Below are 20,020 nucleotides of genomic sequence, written 5' to 3'. Positions count from 1 at the left end.
GTGACTGTGGAGTTCCAACTTTAGATAAAAGAGAAACACAAGCTTCCTCCAGTTGTTCTTTTGAGAGGTAGACAACTCTGCTTCTATTGAAAGCAGATGACATCTGTTTCATGGGAAGCTCTGAGAACATTTTACAATGTTGTTCTGTGGAATGCCACAGGTTTGTAAAGACTTGTGATTTGAATGTTCCAAGTTGCTGGTGTTGATAGTTTATTGGCAAGTCTCGGTTGCAGGTCGAAAAGCAAGTCTCTTCTGGTCTGATGTATTCTTTCTTGCAGGATACCAATGTTTACTTTTAGGATAGAATGTAACTGCTATCCTGATGATGGTAACTGGAAGGTTGACTGAAATGTCAGTGATATCTTTGCCATCTACGGGCTTCAACCCAGAAGCGAAGCAACTCCAAACAATGATGGGGAAAGGCTGCAGTCTATTTTTTTAATCTTGTCATGCATCTTATATCTCTAAAGACCCCACATCTAGACAAGGCATGAAGCCCGACATCTGGAGCAAGCGGCACGTGGTTGTGTGCACAGCGTATGACGGCTCCATCTTTGTGGTGCCGGCTCTGTGCGTGGTTGATCCCGGTGCGCCACCAGACCACCGCTGGTCCATGGACGACGTGACAGCGTTCCCGGGGGCCGTGGCGGGGCGGGGCCGGCCCACGGCTGTGGCGTGGTGGCAGGGCGTGCGGGAACCCCGCCATGTGGCGGTCGTCGGTACCGATCAAGGCGAGCTGTGCTTCTTCAGCCTGGCGGCAGGTGTATCTGCAGGCGACACGCGCGTGACCGCTCCCATCGAGGCGCTGCACGTGTGCGGGGACAATGGCCTGGACTCCGTGTTCCTGCTCGTGAGTGGCACCGACCATTCTTCAAGTAACAACATCATAATATGAGCAATTTAGAATAATGAGTTTGATTGGGATAGTCATATCTTTTAAACTCCAATAAAAAGGGTGCATCTGCAAGCATAAACAGCAACTAATGAATGTTTATTTTACATCTCTGCTGTCAGGTTCTGGGTGGCCATGTTTTCTAATGGGTAACACACATGTGGCTTGGGTCACGGATTCGATTCTCAAATCCCTGGCGTGGCTTAAATTTAAGAGCACACTATGTTTGTACCAAAGTGGTATAAGAGTCCCCTATGATCTTGGAAGTCTTGTAGCCGGGTTTTATCGCATAATTGTTGCATGCGAATAATCGTTGCACGGTATTATAGGGCGTCAAAATTTAGAGAAAAATAATTCACGCATAAACAACGCAAAACGTTTTTGGTTCCGCTGTTAGATTCCGAGCGCTTGTGTAGGTAGTTTTCTCTTTTATAACTATGCATTTTAAAGTTTAAATCTAATATTCATTTGGATATTCCAGCTTACTTCTTTAATCAAGAGAAATATGAAGTTGTCTGATGTGTAAATTTTCTTTTAAAGATTTTTCAAATGTTATAACCTTTATCTGTTTGTCTTCGTCGCGCTGTGTACCGCTTATAAAAATGTATCCAGTGCTAGTTGGCATAATTCATGTTTGGTTATGTTGATTCCTGTATAGAGCGTGCACACATAGTCAAATATCGATATCCATAGTATGCAGATTGTATGCAACGCGCTCGCTCTGTCTAGTCTACATTTGATAGCCCGCACTCTTTTATGGTAAGTGTGTACTACGACCATAGTTATGCATTAGTTCAGGCTTACGTTCGGGTCACTGTTTTAATTTTTCTATTTAAATTTGAACAAAACGTTTTTTAATTTAAATTCTTTGGCATGCTTTCGTATACTCTCATTTTTAAATAATTGTACGTTCCATAAATAGTTTTTTTTTTATGAATAACTTTGCCTAACAAAAATGCTTTTTTTTTGCATAAAATTCACACCCCTACTTTTTAACTCGATTTTAGTATAAATGTGCGACGATCATACAATAAAACACGGTGCGTTCTTTTTATGGTTCTTGCATGGGGATGTTTGAATTAAAGTATTTTATTTAACATACACCCTTGCTGACACACTGTGCAACCAGAAACTGCAGATTTCCAATTTTTAAATCTATAAAATTAATCAAACCTGACATAGTTCAAGTTTGACTGTGTGTTCCTGCTTGTGAGTGGTTGCACTGTGATGATTGTGGTGATATTGACTGTAGCATATGCTAAGAGGTTTCTCAATTTAGACTTAGTCGTTAGCAGATACATTTTTAAAAGAGTCAAACACATGTGTGTATGAGATCACGTTGGTTGAATGGTCAATCCATCACCTCCCCCCAGGGTGATCTGGGTTCCTTTCCCAGCAAGGTCAGATGCTGATTCTCTGAGAGTGGTAAACTGTATATGTCGCTGTTTCCTGTTCAGTCATCACGTCAGTGCTCCATCTTGCCTCATCCTCACTCCTTGTCTGTAGTGTCGAAGATGTTACCTTCCAGTTCATTGATTCAGCTCCATTCACCTTCCCTGTGTGTGTGATGGCTGGCGAGGAGTGTGATGGCGAGACGTGCTGCAGATCACGGGCCGGCAGCGCTGCCAGTGGAGGCTGTTGCTGGAGCAGGGCGCGGCCGACTACTGCTGGCTGCTGGACGTGTCTCCTGCGGCTACGCTCGAGTCCAGCGCGGGTGAGCCGGCCGTCACCGATGATCCTCCCGCATCCACTTATTCATTGGGTTTTTCTTCAGTTTTCTCTACCTTCATCTTCATTTTGGCCATTCAAAGAGCACATTTGGGGCCAGGGCTGCATGGCACTTTGAACTTCTTATACTCAACAACTGGTTGTATGCATCCTGAACAATGTCCCTACGGAGTTATTTTCTTTTAAACTAAACAGCTTTTGCAAGTACTTGAGAATAACATATATTCTAAGCTTGCATGGGATTTGCTTGTTTGTCAACAAACCATAGCTGAAAAAATGGTTGAACAAAGTCATGCAACAGCAGAATGATGGAAAGGTGAATAAAATATCCATACAAATTTGTTTCGTGCCATTGAATGGCAATACAGAATAATTTTTGTATGATAGCTTTAAGCATGTTTTTAAAAGACATAATTATATTACTAATTGATTGTAACTCCAAACAGTAATTTTCCTTGTAACTTAACAAGCCGTTATTTCTCAATGAAGTGAATGTTTTCAGATGTGTCTATCTAACATGTTTACCAAAGCTAGTTACCAGTGCCGTGCAGTCCTGTTAGGCTTGTCATTACCCCTAATGATTAGTTGTTGTTGCATTTTCATGACATATTTTGTTCAATTCCTAGTGATGTTTCCCTGTAAAATCTTTAAAATTACTTTTTGTTGTTAATTTTGTTGTCAAACATTTTCTTTTATAAAGTTAAGCAAATATTGTCTTATTAAAATTTTGGTCTCTTTAATTGCATCATGGTTACTTTCATTTTTAATATTTTGTGTTTTTGAAGTTTATTAAAACATTTTTGAGATTTTGGGAATCTGCAAAAAAAACTGTTTTTAATGAAGTACATTACATATATTAAGTTTTTGTGTTTTATGTTTTTCATGGTCTTACATACTGTCATAGTGCTAGTTTTTTTACTAGAAATTTTGGGGTTAAAAATACAAACCTACATATAGGCAGATGCAAAATGTTTCACATTTGCTGTCTTACGCTTCAGATCTTGAAGGGGCGAAAAATTCCGGCAACCCTCATCTTCCAACAGCGAGGTCCCGGCTCCAAGGGCTGAAGCAGCTTTCAGTCGAAAAGTTGGCGCACCTGAAACTTAAATTGGCAGAGACAAGACTGAGAAGCACGAACAATTTTCACATACGAGGTGAGGAATGCATACTTGGTTGTTTGTTTGGCATTGATGCATCTTCGTTACTACGGGTTGTGTATTTGTCCATGAAAGTCACTGAAAAATCAAGAATCACTTGGAACAAGAAAATTTTATTAACTGCAAAATACCATGCATAAAATAAAACTTGAACCATTTCACTTAAAATATAAAATTTAAATTTTATGAAATAATTTTATTTGAAAAATAGTTTTGAAATGTTGCTTAAATATACATTTAAAAACTCATGTTCTTTTTTTCTATAAAGGTTTGTGCATACATACACTTCTTTAAATGTTTTACAATGAATTGATTGTTTCCTATAGAGGCCTTAACCATTTAAATTAAAATACTGACTATTACAATAAATAATAAAGTGCTATTTATGCTTATAATTAAATTTGTGTTCCTGAATTCTTTATCTAAACTATTTAACATGTCATTCTTCTTTTTATTTATTTATTTTTTGATGCAAAATACGATTTTTGAATGATAACACCAAGAAATTTCAATTATGTCATAATTTAATTTTATTTACTTTAAAAGTGATTATATTAATCATCCTAAGATAAATGCTTTGAACATTGTGATGTTTTTATAAAAGTAAAGTTTGTACTTATGTTATGACTTGAAGTGGTTTTGGCGTAAAAAATTTATTTTTTTGAGGGAGTTAATGTTAAATGAACGATAGGGCACAGTGATTTGGAAATCCTGTAGAGTCGTGTGTGTGTCGGTGGAACAGTTTGTGCCTTGTTTGCAGAGCCGGGAGCCGCGGAGGTCCGCGACGAGGGCGAGGCGGTGGAGCCAGCCGTGCACCCCCCTGGCTCCGGGCCCCTGCCCGAGCGCGTCAGCACGCATGTGGGGGACGTATTCCTCTGGCCGCAGTACGCGCGTGACCGCTACTTGCTGTCCGGGTACCATGCCCCCTCCAGCATCCTCACGGTGAGCGGAACTCGTTACGTTCTCCTTTATTGCACAATCATCATTGTAGATCATAATCATCAAATTGGAGGTCATCAACAACCTTTTAGTAAAATCTCTATTTTTTTTATCTGAAGTTGAGTATTAAGGTGGCCGCCTGACTAGGTTGCTAAATGGCATGTAGAGCTCCTGCTGTAAATGTACCAATAATTATTAAATGTGTTCCTTTTATCATTGTTTCTTTTAAACATTTTTTTTGGACAGGAAAAAAACCTCAAAATGTTATTTTAAAGGATATTTTCAGGTATTATAAAATTTCTACACAGAACTGTAAGTAGATATGTTCGTGCAGGGAGCCTTCATCTTATTATACCATCATTAAATGAAGAGATCATTGCGTGAAGTCCCATGGAGGCTCATTACCGAAGATAAGACTACATGACAGTTTGGCGAGTAGAGATGTGATGCACGAGCCAATTCTGCCCATAGCACCCTTCACCTTCAGAGCTGGGATACCTGTCCAGGCGGCAACCTGAAAGACATTTAATAGAACTCTGTGTTTTAGATGTTTTTCCCATGCCTAGTTTTAGTGCCGCTTGTTTACTCCTTACGGTGTGTGTTTCTGGTGGTAGATCCACAGCATGAGCATGGACGTGGTGCCATTGTTCGTATACAAGCTGCCTCCCGACTGCCGAGACGTGCTTGTCACAGACCGGTTCCTCTTCGTCACGGACGAGGACGAGCGGAATGTGTTGGTGGTGTCATGCCACTTTGCAGAGAGCCGATTGGACTGTGATATAGTGAGTTTTTCTGCCCTTGGCAGTTGTAGTCATTTGTTTAAGTGAAACTTCTTTTCTGAGGGAGCTACAATTTCGAGTTATAAAAATTTTGATCGAATGAGGCGAATAGTTAGATACATGGTGGGGAACTGATAGAGGAGCAGAGTGTGTCAGTGGTGTTGCCACTACAACACATGGACTAGCGGTCAAATAGGATGACGCAGGGGGAGGGAAAATAAATACGTAGCGTAGAATGCTGTATGCTAGTTGTAACGGCTAGAAGGGGAGACAGCAGGGGTGAAGGAGAAATTATGCTGCATTGATGCTACAGAATTTTCATAACTCTGCTTGTGTTTGTCCACTCCTGTTTTCGTAACGACTAATGGTTGATGCTACCATATTTATTTTATGTTAAAGTATCTACAATTTATTTATTTGTGTAGAAAAGAGTTATTAATTTATGCAATTAACTTTATAAGAATCATTAATTTTTATATGAATAGTGTGAATGAAAATGTAAAATAGATGAGGTTAGCTTTATAAGTATAATTAATTTTTGGTATGTGAAAACTGATTTTAAAAGTCAATAGGACTTGTATACTTAAACTTTGTAAGTGTAACTTATGTTCCATTAGAGTGTTTTTTTTGTTCTTTCTTTTTATTCAGCTGGAGATTGTGATTTAATATCATGCCTAAAATAAATAAAAAGGCAGAAGCAGATAAGAGGTATTATCAAAGGCAATGCGAAAATAAACCACCAAAAGAAGAGACAAAAAACTGTGCGAGAAATGCTTTTTTTTTTTAATTTTAAATTTTAGATCATATCTGTATCCTTACTATTCTCTAGCTTACGAGGTCCCGCATGGTTGGTTTTTCCGTATAAAGCGTTTAAATTGCCGGAGGTCTTATCATTTACGCCGTTAAATGTGTGATATAAAGTCCGTTAAAATTTTTTCTGAAACTTCCTGTCTCAAATAATGGCGCACGTAAATATGAAGAAAAAACAAATGAACAACAACATATGAAGAAATATGGATGATGTACCATAACTACAGTACAAACCCAATAGTTATTTTAAGATAATTACCATAAAAAGAACAAGATTCTTTGTAGAATACCATAATTACTACAGAAGCATGATAGCTACCATATTTGCACTATAGTTACGGTAACAACCGAGATGTATATTTACCGTGATAGTAATGTATTATTTATTTATGACATATTAAATTAAAGAACATTGTTGAAAGAAAAAGGATGTTAAACTTTGATATGGATGGTTGGCACATGTTGCTAAGAAATAATGCTATCTGAAAGAATGCAGTACTACTACGAAAAGTGAAAATGGTGCTCGTGGATTTTTAGGTTATGGCAGTCTCTTTTGTTTTTCAGTAATATCGGCCGAAAATTAACAAGCGTACTGTATCGGAAGTCGGCAGAAATGCCGATTCAACTAAATATTGGCAAAATCGGTTTCTTCAGTACAGCTCTACATTTGATGACATGAGTAAACATATTTCAGACTTCAGGATATTGAAAAAGACTTTAATTTCTATGTAGGTTTATTGTGTGTATGTTTTTTTTGCAAGTGTAAATTGAATTAAGTAAAATGCTTTTACTTTTATTACTTTCAATTGATTAAACTTTAATGAACAGTTACAGATACCTATTTATGACACTAATTTTGAGGTTAAGCAATTTTACTAAAGCATTCCAGCCACACAGGTTGCCAGCGAGAGATGCTTCTCTTCTGCTGGAAACACTATATCATCTCCAATCGTAGAGCTAATTTAACTCCTGAACGTGCAGAACGAATTATTGTTCTGCATGAATCTCTCTCAGAATTGTTGTGAGGAAAAGTGGAAATGTTGAAACAATGTGAATGTACTTTTCAAACAACATGACTTTTGGTGCTAAGTTTGTTGAAGCTCAGTAAGGACTCCAGAAAAATTGACAAGGATGAAATTTTTCCAAAGATATGTTACATTTACACAAACATATACTTGGTTATGTTAGTTGGATGATCAGTTACTAATGAACCAATGGAAACAGGTAAGATTCAATGGAAAAAAATGTTATTTTTTTTCTAGCAGTGCAAAATGTAAACAAATACTGTAAATAGTTACCCAAAATTAATAAGCCCACTTCATTTTAATACTTTATTCAAACATTATACTAAGTTTAAGATAAAAATAATTTCCCAAAAGTGTAACTGTACCACAAAAGCTCGAGCTCGGCTCGAAGTAAAATTCTTAGTCTCGCAGACCTCTAGTTATTTATAGAAAAAATCCTAACCTGTAATCTGTACTAAAACTGAAATTTCTCAAGAAAATTTTTTTTGTCTTTATATACACTTATACCAGAAATGTACCAAACTATATGTAATAAAGTCAAGAGACTTTTAGTGCAAGCAGAATACATCTCACTTACATTATATATGTGGATATCATCTGTTAAAAGATTCGGGTTTGGGTTCGAGATTTGGCAAATCCAGTCTAGGATTTGAGTTAGGATTCGGATTCGAGGAAATCAGGATTCGCCCCATCCCTAATTTATATCTATACCTTATAAGCAAGGAGTTTGACTTCTGTCTTTCATGTATGGACTCCACTCACACTTTTTTTTTTTAGATCCTGTGTGAATATTTGAATTTTTTAATAATAAAATGTAGTGTGTTATTTTTATTCAATTAATTTCTAAACACTAGGCCTGTGCGAATATCAGATTTTTAGTTCGAATTGAATACAAATACCAAATTATGCTTGAATACCAATACAGTCAAACCTCTCTGAAACGACCCCTCACGGTTCCCAGTAGGCATGAGCGAAGGTCTCTTTTTAAATGCGAAGCGAAGTCTAAGCGAAGCTTATATTGTGCGAAAGAATGTCGAAGGAAAATCGAAGTAGAAGGATTTGAAATAACATAATTTTTAATATAAAAAAATTGTTACATATGTTTCATCATGGTTATATAGACTAAAGAAAATTCCATTGTACCAAACATCTTCAAATAAATGTATGTATACTATATAAGTACTGTTAAATGTCTTAATCCACAGGAAAAATAAGTACTTTTCATTTATTTAAAATTTGTAAAATTCATTCATCTGGTTTTCATTAGTAAAGTTAAATTCCACCTGGCTTTGAAGCGTGTGAGCCAGCCATTTGAGGCTTGAAAATTGTCAATTCCAAGCCTTAGTGCCTCCATTCGTGCTTTTTCATGCAGTGCTGTGCCCGAGATGGGTATGTTATTAGAGCGTGCTTGCACAATCCAATCAAAAAGATTTTTGTCAAGGTCACTATCGATACATTTGCTATATCTTTTCCTTTTCTGGTGCAGTTTTGCAGCATTTTCTTCAATTTTTGCTCTGTCTTTTATTATTGTGGACAGAGTTGTAGGTGCAATATTAAAGCGTTTTGCAACATGACACTTTTTCTTGCAGTTGTCAACAGTTGTAAGAATCTCTAGTTTTTTGCAATGCTGATACCCACATGCTTTCGGGTACTCATAAATTCTACGGGTAGGCCTACCGAGATATGCTGCCGTAATACACTAAATATAAAAATATAAACAGGTTATCCACGTCGTCACATCGCCATAAACAAGCTTCACGAAACGTCACAAAATGTTCACTAGCGTCGGAAACGTGCTACTAGATCTGTTAAATAAATGTTGTATACATATTAGATTTGTGTACGATTGCGAAAGATGTCAATCTCAAATGATGTATACAAACAAATTATAGGTTAGGTCATCGTAACAGAAAACAAAAGGTAACAAGAAACGTGTTTTATGTACCTAACCAGATATGGCCGCCATCTGCCAATATCCATTGCTACAAATTCAAATGTGAAAATACGCATTTTGTAGGATAAATATTATTATTGAATGGTTTTTTCTTACTTGAAAAAGTTAATCATTTTTTATTTATAACTCTTGATTATTCCGCATAAATGTTATGTTGTTACACCAATCTCACAAAAAACTGACTTTTTTTTTATACGAATGAATTTTCTATCCGCACGGTTACCAGCACTGCAACTCCCATTTTACTTAACGAAATAAAGAAAACGTCTGTAAACAATTTCCACAAGACCTGTCGTTAAACAAAGCTATAGAATTGTGAATGAAATGAGAAAATGTTTAATATTTTGAGTATTAATATCGGCAAAACAATACGTATTAACGAGAAATTACCGTCCAGGGCTTTGAAAAACGTACGTTATATATTTATTATGCCTATTAATTTGCATGGCGTTTCAAGGGACCGGCGGCTTTATACGTTATACTGGATTGTACGTTAACAAGAGGGACGTACTAGAGAGAATTTGCTGTATACATAAACGGGAAATTACCCGCCGCAAATATATTTTGGCAGTATATATATATATTGAACCAAATAGTGGGCCAAACGATTCTCGCAAAAATCTTCGACTTTTCCACTCGAAGTTTATTTTTGTCGAAGCCAAAGTCGAAGGAAAAACATATCTTCGACTCGACTTTGAATACTTGAAGCTTCGCACACCCCTAGTTCCCAGGAATAGGGTCGTAATAGATATTTTCCGAAACTTACAGTTGATTTCAACTTTCCCCCACTTCCCAAACTTCTACTCGCTAAGGAACTAGCTGTACGATGGCAGGATGCTAGAGCTGGGCCGATGCCGATCCCCGATCGTAATAATCGGCCGATTTTGTTAATTTTGCCGATCATAATGATCGGCAAAACGTAGCCGATTATTTGAGCCGATCATTGTATCCTACTGCAAACTTATAACATTGAATAATTACCTATATCTAACGAATTTCCATGTTTGTTTACGGTACTTTTCGGGAAGAAAATTCAATTATTCATCGAAAAATAATAGGATTTAATAATTTAAAACTAACCGCACACGAAAAAAATATACCAATAAAGTAAACAAATAGCGTATGTTTTATAAACATTGAACAGTTACATACCTAAGTATCAATTTCCACGTATATTTACGGTACTTTCGGTAAAATAATTTTCCATTATACTATTTGCAAAGTTATTTATCATTTACGAACCGAAAACTATGTATTTGTTTAGCCATTTACGGTTAATATTACCGCAATGGTGAATGGCGACTGTTGTTTAGGTTGGTTATGTGACGCCAGAGATTAGAGTGACGCGCGTCGCGCGACGGAAATCGTACAGATTAATAGCGCTAGTAGTCTTGTGGTTAGTCTACCTCTTCGGAAATTCATCTATTTAGTTTTTTCTCGCTAAATATGGCCTATTGAAAATTTTGTTTAGCGAAATTAATCTTCTTACCCTGTTTAGCGGGAAATAGAGCTTATTTTTCTTTTGTATAAAAACCTGGTTGATGAAGAGTTTTGTTCCCCATTTAGTGGTACAGTAGAACCTTGTTAATCCGTGATGCGCTAATTCGGGAATCGGATAATCCGGGACGATTTAAAAGTGCAGAAAAAAAAGAGAATCTAAAATTGTCAGAGCTTAAAATTGACGTCACGCGGGCCGGTGGCCGGCAAACACTGCAAGCCATCGCGTGGGCCGTCAAACTCTGCTACGCTGTTTGTACCGACCCTTTGTGTCGCCCCCCTTTCAGCTGTCACATTTGTCACTCTTTAAACTTGAGGGGATGTCCTGACTTCTGCTTCCCGTCTCCCGTTTGTTTGAATGTTGTTTCACGTGCTGTTGAATTACTTTCCGCCCGCCAACGCACAGCAGGCGCCTGGCGAGTGACGTGTCTGGCTGGCATTCGGCTGGTCGAATGAAGGGAGGGGGGTGGGGTGCTACCCAATATTTATGTGTGCAAGGTCAGCACGATCTTATCTTTCTCTCTTCGGCTGTTGTAAATGACCGTGAACTAATGGCTAGGCAGTGCCGTATTTTTTTAAGCCGAGACACTAATTCGAAGACGACCCTTACCGTGAACGGATTATCCGGGTTTATTATTAGTATTATTTTTTTTACAGAATTTCAATTATCCGGGCATCGGCGGGTCCCAATTAACATGAATAATGGGGAGTTTACTATTTTTATCCATCTGCTGCCAAGGCGCAGTAAGCCTCAGGAGATGTTACATCACATGACCTTGGCCTAACCCAGCTGCACGCTGGTGTCTAAGAAGCTTGACAAGACCTTCCGGGCTTATAATCGCTAGTCCGTGAAATTCGGTAATCCGTGATTATCTTGGTCCCGACCATTACGAATTAACGAGGTTCTACTGTATTTCGTATTCACAAATTAACTTACAATCGGGAATTATTGAAAGTTTGTTGGCGGCACTGGGGGGAATAAAATTATCATCGCTGACGTCTACCGGCACACACGGATCACAGAATGACGGAGTTGTGATTAGGTTGAAGATTTGGTTTGACCTTATTACATTTTAACGCAGTTAATTGTGTGTACGTGTGTGTGGTGATTTATAAGCAATAATTTCAATGAAAAGTAGTTTTGTCTGGGAATATTTCACCGTTTATAGTGATCCGTCAAAAGCAACGTGTAATCAGAGGTACTTGAAAGGCTCTAATCGGCTCAGAAGATCGGCAAGATCGGCAGCAGATGATCGGCATCGGCATGATCGGCAAAATAGGTGATCGGCCCAGCTCTACAGGATGCTGTCACTCACAATGCTAGACGGCTTTGCTTTAAACCCACTTCAACCTTCATGACAAGTCTGTCGCCCTACAGGCCACCTCTAAAGAAAATATGTCAAAAGACAGTTTATTTTTACTGGTTAGTTTACATGTATGTTTTCTGCTTGCCTTAGTTAAATACACTAGAACCCCGATGTCACGAACCCCGGATTTAACGAAGCAGTGATTTTACAAATACATCCTCAGGAACCGTCAAAAATTTGGGCATTTTAACCAAACTGTGGAAATCAGAAAAAAATTAAAAAAAAAAGAAAGATCATTAAAATCTGTTAATTTTAACACACAGCGTATTTTTGTGTCTGCTGTAATACTTCCAATAATGTTAATTTAAGAATAACAAAAAAAATAATGGGACATTTCCTTTAAAAATATGGCAGCGGTAGGTTCTGCAACACGAGTGGGCGCACACGAAGCTCGCCCGGCTGGCTGGCGGCAGCAGCTTCATGACGCCCTCCCCTCTGTAACATTCTTCAAGGCTAGCTCATCCCTCCCAGACATACAAACCATCTAGTCAGTGTCCTCCCTTATAACACCCCAACTTCGCTCTCCTTTGAAAAACCTTCAGTGAGAAAATGCTCATTTCACCCTCCCTTCTCCCGTAAAATTTGGCTATTATGGTAGGGGTACTAAAGCGGTGAGGGACGGGTAAGATGTAAATATTTTCGGACCACTCCCTCCACCCAAACACACCCAACAAAAAGTATGTCAAAATGTCACTTTTCACACCAAGTTTGAGTTCAGTCATCTCTGGCAAGGAATTTACAAGCTTTCAAACATAAATATAAATGTATTTTAATAGCAAGGGTCTAATGAAAATGAATATACCGAATAAAATCAAGCTGCTGTCACCAAACAAAGCATAAAACGGCCCAATTCGTGGTCGCTTTGTTATTGCTCGCGCGAGAGGCGAGACGTGGAATGTTAGAAGAAAGTTAAATGCGAGGGACACAGATGGCAGCCAGTGTGTTTCCTGCTTGGGGAATAAGTGGCGTAGCCTTTTTTTTTATGCTGGGTGAAGCGACGTTTTTCTGTCAACCCACGGGAAAAGATAATTGCTTGAGGTGTCAAAATAAACATCGCTGCGGCAGTTAAAGTTCTTTAGCCACGTTTTGAATGAAAACTGACGGGCCGGTGTTGTTCCCTGTTTTGCGGACACATAAAGCTTTTATCAATTTGCTGACAGTTTTAATATATTTTTACTCTCCTCGTTAAAATGAAGCAGATAACGTGATTGTTAACAAGTACAAGCAGCGCACGGTACGGGGAGAGGGTGAGCGAGGGCGAGCGAGCGGATGACTACCATGTTTACACGCTGCGGCCGGAGGGTTTTCCCTGCGTTGTATTAATAGTAATTAATATTAATTGGTATTTTATTTATTAACTCATACACAAAATCGAAAAAAAAGGAAAAAAAAAAAAAAAGAAAAACCTGCATTAGTCATCAACAATAGTTCACAAATTCAAGCCAGAAAATATACCAAATCGGACTTCAAAAACTAAGCAAACATTGTCAACCAATAGTAATCAAAATCAAGTGAAATCCTGCAGGTAGCTTTGCCTTAACTTGTACCACACTAGACACTCGCAAAAAGCTAAACGTAAACACGTTGCCACAAAAACCTTTATCTGCACCCTGCCGGCAAAGGGACGTGGAATGGGGGTTGTCAAGCGCTGACAGCGGTCGACAGGAAGTGGTATCTATATTTAAATATGCGCTGCCTATGGCAGTACAGCACTGGGCAAGAGAAACGCAGTAACACGCTACTCACCACAAGAAACTTATTTTCTGTCCGATTTTCTTCGAATTTTCGGCAATTTTTTCACGGTTCCTCGAAATCGGGTTGTAATAGAGAGGTGGTCGCAATAAATGGGGTCGAATCTAAAAGGTTTTACTGTATTAGATTCGAATAGTAAAATGAAAATTAGAATCCCACTAAAAAATTCATAGAGAAAGAAAAGTAAATGTGTATTGTAGTGGCTCTGGGAAATTAGACAATTGATACAATAGTGAAAGGTTGCTTAGGTCAAGTCAGCTACAATAAATATATGTAAAATGATTCTTATAATATTTAAATTATGAAATAAAAAATTGTGTTTTTAATTATGCAGCTAATATATAGTGACCCAAAAAAATGGTGAAAAAATTATGCCATTGGCGGTGTAAAAAAAAACCTCATAATGGTACATATAATTGAGGAAAGCAGTGTTTACAAATATTTTATTATGTAGATAAAAATACAATTATAAATTGATGTTAAATTTTGTATGAAAATCTGCTTTACATAAAAAGAAAAAAAGTGAAAACGTTAAATGATTCATTCGATTAAACATTGTTATAATTTTTGATTAGAATACTTCACATATGATACCTTGGTACTACTCATCTCAAGAAAATACTTATACTCACATGGTACTTTGGTACAGTTATAAAACCTGTTTTGTAAGTCAGATCAAAGTGATGTTTTTTTTTGCAAAAAAAAAATGGTTAAAACTAAAGAACACAGGCTTTAAAAAGACTAAACACTTCTTAACAAAGAAAAAACATTTGAGATATTCCATTAAAAATACTAAGTTATAATTAGGGATGTACCGATTCGAATCCCGATTAACTGTAATCGCCCGATAATAGAGAATCGGTAATTAATCTTAATCTGCGATATTTCAACCGATTATTTAGACAAAATTGTCAACATTTTCTCATTATATTTATCATAGTTATCGCTTAGCATTATAAGAAAAACATGCCAATGATATTAATATATTCTTTTAACGGTAAATAGTAAACTCTTTTAAGATTAATTCATGAAACACCGTTCAAACTGTAGGCCTACACACGCGCTGAAAGTTTCAGAAACTTACTCGTCTAATAAATTAAATTACTCTTATTTTATTCAATTGACGATTTTCTTCTATCATGTATGGCTAGTATTTCCATTATTGTTAGCTCCATGTATCAAACAATTGCTTTGAGTACCGCTTGTAAAAAAAATACAACACATAAAACAGCATAAAACACAATATTATTTGAACAGCATCATCACAAGATCTCCATTTTACGTTTAGGTTACGCACGTCATGTGATGAACAAAAACAATTTGGCCAACTTTTCTCACTTCACCGGAATTTCCGTTGTATACGTGAACCTTTATCTATTATTTTTTATTATTATTGAAGTCACTTTAATAACAGGAAAGTCTTCTTTACTTTTTATTTTTACCGTATATTAACAATAAATATTTAACCAGGAATAAAAGTTCACGATTGCGATAGATAGTTGGTGGTCGGTTGTAGGAATATTTCTGTTTGCGACGGAAATTAATTTTTCTAATATTGGTAATGTCTGTGTTAGCGAAGACGACTCGGCGACTGTAGATTTTTTTATTGTTTAGCTAATGCACCTCCATACATTACGTAAACGGAGTGACGAATTCTTTGATCAAATATTACAGTATATTTTGCTAAGTTTTCTATTTGTTGGCATTTACCAATATAAATATTTGTTAAGAGCTGTTATACATTGCATTCACTATTTAATGTTGCATAATAATCATGGGTACGCTAGTCGCAGTGCTGTGTGGAAATATTTTTTTTAGGATCCGGGCCGGACGATAAATATGCAGCGTGTAAATATTGTTCTCAAAAAATATCGCGTGGTGGCGTACATGGAAACAAAACGTCTTACACTACCAGTAATATGTGGAGCCACACAAAGTCAATCAGCTTGTATTTCTTCACAAAAATCTAAAAGCTATTTATTAACTATAGCTATTAATGTTATGTGCAATGCCTTAGCTAGCTTACCAAAATCTTAAATATTTATGTAAATAAAAATGATTTTGTCTGCATTCTATACATATGTATGTACACTTATGGTCCATGCCTCCATTACATCAATTTTATTACAATTTTGTTCTCTTTGCTTTCTTTTTTAATTTATGTATGTAATAATCGGGCAAATATAATCGGTATTCTTAATCGGTTTGGAACATCGGCTGAATTTGAATTTTTTTAGTGAATCGTTAATCGTAATCGGTAACCGGTTTTTCAATATCGGTACATCCCTAGTTATAATACACAGTATTTCAATATCCAAATTCATTTATAGAGTCTATCTCACTGTACATACTAGAAATTCTCCTCTGCAGGCAAGGTTGGTTTTGTACACAAATCAAAACATTTACTGTAGTATCTTACATAGGCACTGCAAAGTAGCAGACTCTGCCTTACTACCAAAAAATTGAGTGAATAGAATTTCTTGATTATCAGCCTTTAAATTTGTTCTACGGTTGGCCAAAATGTGAGAGTATGCTGAAAATTCCCTTTCACTGTCTGCATTTGAAAATGGGATCCACAGTGGAGGAACACAGTGCTGAACAAATGCAATATGTGGAACTTGCATGTTCAACATAACACTGACAACAACAGACTGCATTTCAGCCAAAAGTTGTGAAACCTGATATTGGTAAGTCAAGTAGCCTTCCAAAAATTTTGTCTGGGAAAGTTGGCAAAGAATAGGAATCTTCTTTGCACTTGACTTGTACAGTTTTTCATCAACAACAATGTTTGAAACATTACTGGGGTGAAAAAGTTTGCTGATGTGCAGAATGAAGTCTTTACCTGAAGCCCGATTCATCAAATCGAAAAGCTTGGTGATACATTTCAGTCCTACACTAACAAGATTTTCACGAAGTGAATGCTGCTTCACTTGAGTAGATAGTTTTGCTATGCTTGTGCAAGTATCTTCCCTTAGGGTTCCCCTGCTAATCAAAGTGAATGTATTTTTAATGTCCAATAGTATGGGGTACACTTGATTTGAAAAGACATAATATGCGCCTTCTAACAGTACTATTGAATCAATTGTTTTAGTGCAATGTTCAATTAGAAAAATTGATGAGCACTTGATTACAGCCACATCATCTTGAGAGAGATTTTTGAAATACATAACAGCACTACTCCTTTCTTATTTTACAGACAAAAACTCCACCAAATCATCCACATGTTCATCTACATAATTGGCAGATTTATACCACCAATTCCACCTCGTCATTATTGGAAGTGGAAACAGGATGGGTTTTGTTTCATCCTCTGGGTACTTGTCCTTCAAGAAAGACACGTACCATTGCTTCCTTTTTCTTGCATTGACAAATGCATGCTTTCCATTTGCAACACACATGTTCAGTTCAGTTAGGCTGACACTCCACAAACTAGCAATAATGTTGAGCTTGTGGGCCCAACATTGGACATGCACCATACCATCACTGAAGTCACACTTCCGTGAAGTCACACAAGTTGTCATGTACTTGCCTGAGTCAGTTATCACACCTATAACATTTTCAAATTTTATTCCAAGTTCTGCCACAATTGTCAAAATAGCTTTTGAACACTCAGACCCAGTTGCAGCTGGCAACTCTTTCACACCACCCACATACATACGTACATAAGAGGAACCGAACTACAACGTAACACTTCAATCAAAACCACAAATATACATCGGTCCACTCTGTCGTTTCATCACACAAGAATACAATCTGTTCTTCTACAACGTGACTTACTGCTTCCTTATTTGCCTGGCCAATTTTTGGGACATACGTTTCTGTGAGCGTGTTGGCTGATGGCAAATCTCCTGCACCTAAAATGTATACTTAACTTACAATATACTTATAAATAGGTAGCATCAGGTTATCACTGAAAATATTAATGGGTTAATTTACTCAAAACAATTCTCAGCCAAACCTAACCTATAACCTTTTCAAGATTACTGCTAGATTGCAATCAAACCATCAATCAATCAGTCAAGAAATATCTTGTGGTATGCTCACTATTTCACAATGCAATCCATCCTATTTATGTGTTTGTTAATCTGAGGTACTTGCATATTTATTTGATGTAAAGGTAAGTTGGCCCTAAAGGTAACTTAATCGATAATATTGTAGGCCTACATATGCTTATTTACTTTTATTAGAGGGGAAAAAAATGTATAAATAAATAAGACTAACCTTCAACATGGGTGTTCAACCATTTTGTCATAGCTGGATGATCAGCTTTTTCTAAAGAAATGTTAACTTCCAGCATCATATTAACAAAATTAGAAACAAATTCTTGTTTCTGCACTTTCAACTTGTTTGCTTTATTCACGCTGTCGCCTATCAATATTTGTTTAGACATGATAGAATTTGCCTGGCAAAATAATTGTTTATTTGTTTTGTGTGTGTCATTTGCCACATCCTTTTTACTCGTGTCTTTGCATGTCCAATCAACCCACATGTTGCAGAACTTGCACATCATAATTTTGTCCCGCTGCACAGTGCGGCCGAAGGCCACATTATGCGGCCAAAAGTCGAAAAGATAAGGGAACAATCTGAAATTTTGTAACAGGGGGGTTTTCGTGTCACTGATTACGAATCCGTTATCAGAATTAAGAAATTTAAATGGCAGAATATAATATGGCGGTACAAAAAAAAATATTAAAATTAAATTTAGTAATATACATATTAAGAGTTTTCAACCATAATATAATATGTATAAATATACTACATAAGATACACAAATATATTCTACAAAATATATATAGTTTACAAAATATATTCTATGTAAAAAAATATCTATGTTTTGAAAAAAAAAGTTTTCACTGTGATCGTAATATACACATTAAGAGTTTTCAACTGTAATATAATATGCATAAATAGACTATATAAGATACACTGAAATACTACGTTAATAAATATTTTCTATGTTAAAAATGAAGCTTTAAAAAAAATTAAATTATAGAAAATATTTTCATTGTCATCGTAATATACACATTAAGAGTTTTCAACTTTAATATAATATGCATAAATAGACTTCATAAGAGACACTGAAATTCTACGATCGCAAAATATGTTCTATGTAAACAAATATGAAATTACAAGAAAAAGTTTTCATTGTCATCGTAATATACACATTAAGAGTTTTCAACTGTAATATTATAATATGCATACATAGACTATATAAGATACACTGAAATTCTACGTTTACAAAATATTATCTATCTAAAAAAATATGGCTCTGAAAAAAATTAAATTACAAGAAAAAGTTTTCATTGTCATCGTAATAAACACATTAAGAGTTTTTAACTGTAATATAATATGCATAAAAAGACTACATAAGATACACTGAAATTCTACGTTAACAAAATATTTTCTATGTAAACAAATATGACTGAAAAAAAAATTACTTGCTGTGTCATCCCCTGTTCACTGTATATATCCCCTCCCCCTCTTTCTTTCTCTCTCTACCTATTCTTTTTGCTTTCTATATTATATTATATTATCTATACTAATGTATAAAGCTGTAGAAATGTTTACCTTTGTTAGGTTATAACTAATTAACAATACAACTATACTTGAATTATAAGTTAATTTTAATTTTAATTTGCCATCATAATATTGAGATATATGTAAAATAATAATACTTAGTAAATAAAATAAAATAAATAAGAGTAGAAAAATAAACAACTCTCAATTGTTTGATTTGTTGTTTTTTACCTTAAAGATTTGTTCGTTTTTTTTTTTCGCTCTAAAATTTAACCAAAAAAAATGTTGTTTGTCAAAAGTGTAAATTGATTAGTGTAAAAATTTTATTGAAAATATGCCGATAAAGTAAAAAAAAAATTCATAGCGAAGCCGTGGGGTATAAGTTAGTTTTTACATGTATATTTCTGTCTTTCTTTTTTCTCTAAGTGTTTTTATTTGTATGCTTTATTTCTTTCATTTATTATTATAACACTTGAACCGAATATCCTAATTTATTTATGAAAAAAAATGCATACAAATTTAATAGGCAGGTAAAGGCAGCTGAATTTGGTTTTATTCAGTAGATAATACTTTTATGTATAACCTCCAAAAAAAATTAAAACA

General features: G+C 36.0%; 2 protein-coding genes across 5 annotated transcripts in view; both read left to right on the top strand.

The window, feature by feature from the left end:
* LOC134527844 (uncharacterized) overlaps positions 1 to 20,020 on the top strand; it is a 286,375-nt gene that overhangs the window by 13,540 nt on the left and 252,815 nt on the right. For all 4 annotated transcript variants that reach the window (XM_063360800.1, XM_063360797.1, XM_063360799.1 and 1 more), the window contains exons 4-8: positions 537 to 850; positions 2,498 to 2,606; positions 3,619 to 3,774; positions 4,538 to 4,719; positions 5,331 to 5,498. In XM_063360800.1, coding sequence (XP_063216870.1) covers positions 537 to 850; positions 2,498 to 2,606; positions 3,619 to 3,774; positions 4,538 to 4,719; positions 5,331 to 5,498 — 929 coding nt within the window. The remainder of the gene's footprint in view (positions 1 to 536; positions 851 to 2,497; positions 2,607 to 3,618; positions 3,775 to 4,537; positions 4,720 to 5,330; positions 5,499 to 20,020) is intronic.
* The window catches only part of LOC134527847 (cation channel sperm-associated protein 2-like), a 254,149-nt gene continuing 239,633 nt past the window's right edge, over positions 5,505 to 20,020 (top strand). The window contains exon 1 of the mRNA XM_063360802.1: positions 5,505 to 9,694. The gene's annotated coding sequence lies outside the window, so the exon portion shown is untranslated. The remainder of the gene's footprint in view (positions 9,695 to 20,020) is intronic.

The sequence above is a fragment of the Bacillus rossius genome, chromosome 1 (assembly GCF_032445375.1).
Source record: "Bacillus rossius redtenbacheri isolate Brsri chromosome 1, Brsri_v3, whole genome shotgun sequence".
In the NCBI taxonomy this organism is placed as follows: Eukaryota; Metazoa; Arthropoda; class Insecta; order Phasmatodea; family Bacillidae; genus Bacillus; species Bacillus rossius.
Note: the sequence above shows the minus strand (reverse complement) of the source record. Positions and strands in the feature narration are given on the sequence as shown.